This window comes from Arachis ipaensis, chromosome B6, assembly GCF_059453495.1.
Source record: "Arachis ipaensis isolate K30076 ecotype BB chromosome B6, ASM5945349v1, whole genome shotgun sequence".
NCBI lineage: Eukaryota > Viridiplantae > Streptophyta > Magnoliopsida > Fabales > Fabaceae > Arachis > Arachis ipaensis.
The window spans coordinates 11,147,528-11,156,476 of NC_142441.1; the positions used below are offsets into that span (position 1 = coordinate 11,147,528).

Below are 8,949 nucleotides of genomic sequence, written 5' to 3' on the forward strand. Positions count from 1 at the left end.
CTCTATAGTAGTAACTCCTCTCTTTTCTTTTCTTCTCTTCTCTTATCCATATGGATGTAAAAGAGATCACAAATTACAACTTCATTGAAAGCACGCATATGTTTTGTTAATTAAAAGTCACATACTATGTCTTTGTATTTAACATTTTATGCACTTATTAACTCTAGTTTAATTAAAATGCTTTACAAAATTTAATTTTATATTTTTATATGACTTTACAAAAATCTATCTCTTATATTTACAGAATTAAAATGTTACATCATTATTATTATATACTACATTACATTTCCTTTCTAATCTTGTTCCAAAATAACCATGCATCATCCTAATTTAACTGTCATTCATATAGTATTAATATAAAGTGTTATATTATGGCATTTCAAATCATATGACATCTTTATTAAAATGACGTGTCTAAGATTTTATTATAATTAAATAGGTATTTCAAATTAATTAAGGGTAATATTAGAGAAACAAAAAATAGCAAAAATTTACCTAATTTAATATTTATTATTTTAGTCTCTAATTAATAAAAAACTAATTAAGCAAAATAAATATAACTAACTAATTTAAGACACTAATTTGATCATATTAAAATATTAATCATATCATTTTTTTGTTTGTAAATGTCATGCTGACATTTTAACATTTTATATTAGCATTAGAGATGAGTTGAGATTCACAATTTATGAATTTAGGAATCAATTTAATCATTTTTAAAAGTCAACAAATTTTTACGAACGTTCACAATTTTAGAAACTAAATTTTTCATTATTTCTTTAATTATATATATCACATAACTTTTTTTATGTTATAATCTCACCATCTTTCTTTAAAAAAAAAAGGGATAAAAGCGATTAAACTTGTTCAAATAATGGTTGTTAAGAAGACTCTAGTTGTTGTTATTGTTATAAGATACTTCAACTAAAAATAAACAAAAAGAAAAATCTTGTGAATTTGGGATATGAAGATCTCTGCATGTAAAGAAAAGAGGGATTACTGTAGAGAAGAGAATGATGATTAAATTTGGGGATTAAAATTTTTAATTTTGATTTAGGGACCAAATTGCACCATAAAAGTTTACTAATCCACGTCAGCTAGCCGTTACCTGGCCAACGTGTCACGGAGGAGTCCAGATCAGCTTTCCGGTGGTGCCAGATGGACAGAATGTGCCGGAATGACGAATCTGAGTTCCGAAGTGCAACTTCAAGGACGAATATGGGTAACTTTTAAGTTCAGGAACTACTATGAGACTCGAGTGCAACTTTAGGGACCACTTTCAAACTTATCTCATAGAGTGTTATTGTTGTTTGTTCGATTAGTGATTTTCTTTGCTTAAGTGTAGTGAATTATTTGGGTGATCAGTTAGTTGAATCGAAAGTCTTTTCCGATCTAGAAGTTTGGTTGTGCTTTTCTAACTTGATGTTCTAGTTCCGTTATGGTTCTTTGTTGTTGGACATGGCTTTTCTGTCACAGAACTATTTTCGGCTTGATCAGTTGAGAGAGAAAGATTGTGAACACTTGTTTTTTTGTTGATGATTATAAGATTAATTTTGTTTTTGGCTAAAATATGAAACTTGAGAATTTTCTTAACCCTTTGCTTTTTGAATATTCTCTTGTTCTCAACCATTGTTTTTATTCTTAGATATTTAGGAGATTTGTTTTTTTTATTTGTAGTACCCTTGAGAATTTTCTTAACCCTTTGCTTTTTGAATATTCTCTTGTTCTCAACCATTGTTTTTATTCTTAGATATTTAGGAGATTTGTTTTTTTGATTTGTAGTGCTCTTGTGAGATTAAGATTGTAGATTTTAGAGATTGAAAAGAATTGATGGCGATTTCTAATAAAAAGGACTAGATATCTAATTTCTTAAAGTTAAATAAATTCCTTATAAGAAAATTTTTTTCTTTGTTACATTCAACTAATTATTATAAACCATATTTTTTTATTATGTTCCCCTTAATAACTCTCGTTTTAAAATTATCTGATTTCTTACCTGATCTTTATTAATGAATCTATAGATTTTAAGTGCTATTAAATTGTTTTAAAAAAAACTCAATGAAAATATATCTTTTTTATTTTTTAGTATGTTTGACAATTTTCTAAAAAGAAAACTAAAATATTAGTAAAAATAAAAAAAATATTTTTTAAGAAGTTATAATTTATATTTTTTTTGAAGATTTTTTTACTTAAAAAGTATTTTAACGTAATAAATAAACAAAAAAAAATACTTTTATATTAATATTTTCAAACATAATTAATAGAACAAAAAACATTTTTACCTAAGATGTCCAAAATAACAAATTACTTTTATATTTTTTAAAAATAATTTTAAAAAAATCACTCATAGCTCAAGCAAACAAACCCTTCATCCAATACAGATGGAGAAGGAATTAAAAGCAGGACCGTTTGTGCAGTTGTGCTGCTTACTTGATTAAAATTCATTTCAACAAGAGCCAAATCCTATTCATGCTCAATTTTCTATTCCACAAATAAAAAATGTACATGGTTAAGTTGGATGTGATTGTGATGCCTGATTGCCTTTTAGGCATCCACAATGGAAGTGTTAGGCATGAAAGATATACAACAGATAACTAGAGGCTATGGCTATATGATAAGGAACAAGATCTCTAACTCATCACAATACAAAAATCAAATTACAAGTCCTCATCACTTTCGTCACTGTAGGAAACAAGGGCATTTAATGATTGTGCTGGGTCTGAAGACTTAGGCTTATCATGTTCAGTAGTAGTTTCAGCTCTAGAAACATCAGCATTTGCTCCATCTATCTTGGACTTTTTAGCTTGGGGTTCACTATCATCATTCTCGAGAGTGGTTTCCGCTTTTGAAACTTTTTCAGCATTTTTTTCATCCGCCTTGGCCTTTTTAGCTTGAGGCTTGACTTTTATAATCATGCTTAATGGACGCGAGGACGGATTCTTCTTTACTCCAGCAGACTTTTCTTCCTGCAAGAGAAAAGAGGTTATTCGATAACCATGAAAATAACAAAGTTCTGACATTCAATTGTCACAAAAATCATCAAGCAATGATCTATTAATCAAATCCAGATTAAATGAGTATTTTTATAATGCCTCAGTGCAGAAAGCTGCATAATCATCCATGAAGATCCTTATTAGATGCTAATTTCATAGGTTGATTTCAATAAGCCATATAATGTGCATATCAAATGACAACTTGTGTTTCTTAAATGCACATTTATCATTTTAAAATCACATGCATTGCTTTCATTGATCAACAAATTAGGCATCCCTTCAGAGATTGACCCTTGCAGCACTACAACTTATGGCTTCTATTTACTTTGTAGTTGAATAAACACAGTTAAATGTGCAGATGTCAATAATAAGAAAATATAAGCAGTCTATAATACCGCCACAAAATAAGACAGTCTTCATTTGGGAAACCACCAAGAATGATTTCGTATAAACTTTGAAATCATGGAAAATAGAACTACAGGGATAGGAAAATGCTGGTGGTGCGCATTAAGGATGTTATTCGAGAACTCGGCAAATCAGTAGTAACATTAATTTAACTTTGGGAGCAACGCACAAAAATTTCAAGCACCAACCTGAACCATAGGTAAAGGGGCTCTTTCCTTAATTTCATGCACAAAATTGGATTGTGCTGCCACCGCTGCCTGAAATTTACAAGAACAATATTTATAAAATAAAATTTGACTAAATAATAGACTCGTACTATTAAATTCAGATCATCAATTATGTTATTTTCAGGTGAATATTCCTTGAGACATACAAGAAAAATGCGTATACTACTTCTTAAAGAAAAGTAAAAAGACAAAAGAGATAAGACGACCAACCTGAAAGCTACGTAATTCTTCAGCTTCCGCATCTGCTACTTTCCGTTCATATTCTCTCCTAGTCTGAAAGTTGGAGATAAAACGAACAAAGTTTACTTAAGAAAAGAAGAAGCATTTTCATAGTTTCATAAACTTTGTGCAACAATGTGTTCAGGCATTTCTTAACCTCTATATAATGTTGAGGACATCAAATTGTTTTTAAACCATCTAAAATAGCTACTTGTACATCCCTTGGAGCAATGTGCTTGTGTACATATCAAAATCAAATCAGATAAATTTTCCCAAATGAAACTTCCAGGCTCTAGTCACGAAAAACTCTAGAAGAATGATGCTGTAAAAACAAAATCAGAAACTCACTGATTCATAGTTATCAAGAAACTCAGTCTCATCTTCATCTAAAGCTTTAGGTGGTCCTGTAATTATTAAAGACAGGTCAAAATCGAATCTGGAATGGAAACTAAAACCACATGCACACAAGAGAAAGGCATAAAACAATTAGCACAATCTAAACCTGTCTAAGAGGGCCAATCAATAATCAAACTCAAGTGTTCATTTAAACTCATGAAACTTAGATAACTCAAATAGTAAATCTCAATTAAACTTGATATGAGACCTAAGCTTGTATTAGTAAACTAAAAGGTTGATAAGCTTGAACGTAATGCACGGATTTATTAACAGGTTGACAATCAGTATTACTACACACTATCACATTCAATTCTTCCAAGTAAGAAATGAGTTACATATTCAATGCTGGCTGAACACTCACTGTGCTTAAACCTTTCATTAAACTCCGCATCCTTCTTATCTTTATTCTCCTTTAGAATCTGCCAAAGAAATATTTTGAAATTAAGGGGAACCGGGAAAAATATTGAAAATTGTGAAATGGGAAGTTTTGAGAATTTAGCAATAACGAGCGAACCTCGTAGAGAGGTCTATCCCTCTGAGCAGTTCCATCTTCGACTCGTTCTCCCCTTGTTCGTTTAGCCTCCACCAGCTGTTCCAATGCAAAATTAAGAAGTAATTTTGAAACCCTACCCTAATTTATGGCGGTAAAAAGAATATTGAAGAGCTTGTGCAAGAGAAAGGTAGATAATTTTACTTGGTCCTCGGAGACGAAGTTCATAATCCTGAGAGGGCGATCGGAGTCATCTTCAGCCATGGATGGTTTTGCGATTTGCAAAGGTCTCAGAATTCAGAATAACGAACAGAGTTTACTGATTTTGCAGTTTGCGATTTCTGTTTCAGGTTCTGAAAGCTTTTGGGCCCTTGCGATATTGTTACATTTGAATCCAATCCAAAAAACAATTTTGTGAAGTTTATGAAGTGGGTAAGTTGGGCTTTCTGGAGTTAATATTTAGAGTAAACACCCAACCCCTTGTTGTCCATTTGTACGGAGACAACGTGATTTCTGTCCAAAAAAAAAGGAGGATACTTCGACCCTCAACCTTTATATTTTGGGACAATACGATCTTTCTATTAAAAAATTCGTTAAATAATCACAAAAGTTAGTTTTGTGAAGGTTTTATTTGTATTTTGTAGGGGTTTTAAACCTCTACAAACTACTAATAAGTTTGTTTTTAAAAAATTCTTTCGCCAATTGTGGTTAAGTGAAGAAAAACTATTGATGAAAATGATGCCGCAAAAAAAGTAATTGTAGTACAAATATCTTTTAAAGGAAAAAAATAACATCGAATAAGAAATGAAAGAAGAGAACTTTAATGTTGATAATATTGGTATTGGACTATTGGTGATGATCACAATAGAAGAGATAATGATGATGATAAAGTATGGTTACACAATAAAAATAATAGAAGTAGGAGTGATAATAATGAGGATGAAGGAAGTAGTGGTAGTAGTGATAGTAATTGGTTATATTGTTGAAAAGAAAATACAAATAAAACACCCCACAAAATTAATTTTTGTTATTATTTAATAATTTTTTTAACAAAGGGATCATATTGTCCCAAAATAAAAAGGTTGAGGATTGAAGTGTCCATTTTTTTTTTGGACAAGGATCGCGTTGTCTTTCGTAAAATGGATAACGACCGGATTGGATCTTTACTCTAATATTTAATTTGGCCTCTAAATTTGCATGTGATTTTTAATTTAGTCTTTAAAATTTTAGTTGTCTTTTTTTAGTTCTCAAATTTTGTAAAGATGACACATTAGTTTTTGAGACAATTTATGACACAAAAACGTTAATGAAGCATTGACATGGACAACCAAATGTTATGCTAGAACTTGTGAAACAATGTCATTTTGGTTGAATTCTCTAAATTTTGAATTTTCACTTTAGAGGGTAAAGTATGATCTCTTACCCTTAAATGGTTTCTCTCTCATATCTACGTCAGTATTCCGTTGACGTTGTGTATCGAAAATCATCCCATGGACTAACATGAATCACATTTACAAAGTTTGGAGACTAAATAGAAGAAACTAAAACTTTAGGGACTAAAGTGAGGTTCGAGTTGAGGGACCAAATTGAGTATTATCTCGAGTTTGATGGTCTCATAACTATTAAATAATTTTAATGGTAAATACCAAATTGGTACCTGAAAGATTCTGGTGGTGACAAATGGTACCTGACTTTTGTTATTAACAAAAGAGTAATTAGCCATTTCTGACCATGAAAGATTGAAACGCTGACAATACTGACCATGACTAATTTAAATTAACTTTGTAACCATGAAATATTTGTTCCGTTTGACATTTCTAACCAAACGTCAATTTTTTAAATTTGCCGTTAGTGAAGCTTCCTATGTGGCAAGTATCCTTTCAACTTGGCTTTCCAACGTGGCATTACTGCCTAATTTTACTATAATGACCTTATGTGCGTCTTTTTCATAAGTGTGTGAATTATTCGAAAATCTGAAACCCTAGTTATGAAAGTAGAATATGGATTTATTATGATAGCTATTATGCTTCTTCTTCTGCGTTTATTATGCTTCTTCTGCGATGATGACAAGATTGCGTTTATCATGCTTCTTCTTTTGTATTTATTATAAAATTAATTATGAAGATAGGAAAGATTAAGGGAGAAATTATAGAAATTAGGATATAAATTTTGTCAATTGTTATAGGACTTGTGTTGTGCTTCTTTTCAATCATGTTTCTAGCATTTAAAATATAGAATTGAGGTTTGATTTGAATATATTCTTTTTCTGAGTTGATGTTGAATTGGAATGGGAAGGGGATAAGTATATATTTGTTGACATATTTAACCACAAAAATTTGAGAATTTGACAAAAGTACATACATCTTTGGCTTATTAACGGCAAATTTAAAAAATTGACGTTTGGTTAGAAATGTCAAACGGAGCAAATCTTTCATAGTTACAAAGTTAATTTAAATTAATCAAGGTCAGTATTGTCAGCGCCTCAATCTTTCATGGTCAGAAATGGCTAATTACTCTTAACAAAATAGTCCTAAAAGATTTTAAAATTTGACAAAATCACCCAGCCGTGAAAGGATGACGTCACAGTGAACGAAAAAATGCTGATGTGGCTATCGGAATAGAGCTCCGATGATGGCAGAGAGCTCCAGCAATCTTCTTCTTTGTGTTCGCGGCATCTTCTTCTTCAACACGATGCTGCGTCCCCTTCCGCCATGGCAGCTAAAAAAAAAAGACCGCCATAACACGTAGCTGCACCTCGTCGCGTTCTTTGTGTTCGCCGCTTCTTCTTCTTCAACACGCTGCTGCATCCCTTTCCATCATGGCAGCACCTCGCTGTTGCGTCCCCTTCTTTGCCATCATTAGAGCTCTCTTCTGACGGCCACATCAGCATTTTTCATTCACTGTGACGTCATTCTTTTTACGGTTGGGTGATTTTGTCAAATTTTAAAATCTTTTAGGAGCTATTTTGTTAATAACAAAATCAACTACCATTTTATCAGCGCCAGAATCTTTCGAGTACCAAATCAGTATTTACCTCATAATTTTAATAATCACAAAATATTTTTAAATTTTTTAATAAATATTAAATAATTATTTTTTATTTTATTTATGAATTAAATTTGTATATGTTATTTAATTCTAAAATATGTTATGTATTTTATATATTATTATTTTATTATCTATCATCTATCATATCTTTATAATTTTATTATTAATAATTTGACATTTTTTGAGTATATATTTTTAATTTCTTTCTCAATTTGATTTTAAATTTAAAATCCTAATTTTATCTTTTTCAATTCTAAAATTAATAATTTCTTAATCTATCATCAATATTTTTTCAATTGTCAAATTCTAAAATGGTAATTGTTTATCATTTATTGTGATTAATTGAATTGTTTGAAAATCCTTTTCTTTTTTTATAACAATCAATTGTTTTACAAGCAAAAGTTTAATTTTTTTTAGATAATCAATTTTATTATCCATCCAATTAATTGGTTAAAATGTCTAATTAATTAGTTGAATTATCCGATGGATTGATTGAAGAAAATAATTAATTAAATATCTTCAGAATTTGATTTTTTTGAATACAAACAACAACTAATTAATTTTAAAAAAAATTTTAATCGATTGTATTCACCACCAACACGCTTTTTTGATTGTTTACACCATCAAACATATCAAATATACAATTTATTATATAAATTATTCTCAAATGGTTTACGTTATTTTTTCTTCTTTTTCAAGTAATAGTTCAATTCATAAAAATAATAAATATTGAATCTTAATTTTCAATATAACACTTGAATTTGAGAAATCAAATTAGTTAAAATTATTCCTACATCGAATTTATGATTATATTCATTTAACATATTAAATCAAAACTAAGGTCACTTTTAATAGATGTTCTATTTCTTTATTGTTTTAAATTATTAATGATAAAGTTATAAAAATAAAATAAATGATAAATAATAAAATAATAATTTATAAAATAGAAGACAAATTTTAAAATTAAATAACATATAAAAACTAATTAATAAATAAAATAAAAAAATAACTATTTGGTAATTAATTAAAAACATATCTTATTACAAAGATCATTTAATAGTCTAAAAATATTTAAGGATCATTTAATCTTTTGTTTAGGAATGTTCATGGATCGGTTAATTCGGGTTCGGGATAAAATAAAAATCGAACCAATTAAATTGTATTTGGTTCG

At 29.5% G+C, this 8,949-nt stretch overlaps 1 protein-coding gene across 1 annotated transcript; it reads right to left on the reverse strand.

The window, feature by feature from the left end:
- Positions 1-2,444: 2,444 nt before the first annotated feature.
- LOC107646021 (uncharacterized) lies at positions 2,445-5,134 on the reverse strand. The gene is made up of 7 exons (XM_016350200.3): positions 4,935-5,134; positions 4,755-4,829; positions 4,602-4,659; positions 4,193-4,248; positions 3,836-3,898; positions 3,587-3,655; positions 2,445-2,966 (listed from the first exon to the last, which is right to left on the reverse strand). Exons 1-7 carry the CDS (start codon positions 4,992-4,994, stop codon positions 2,658-2,660), a joined length of 690 nt encoding a protein of 229 aa, XP_016205686.1. The 5' UTR covers positions 4,995-5,134; the 3' UTR covers positions 2,445-2,657.
- Between the last annotated feature and the right edge of the window lie 3,815 nt (positions 5,135-8,949).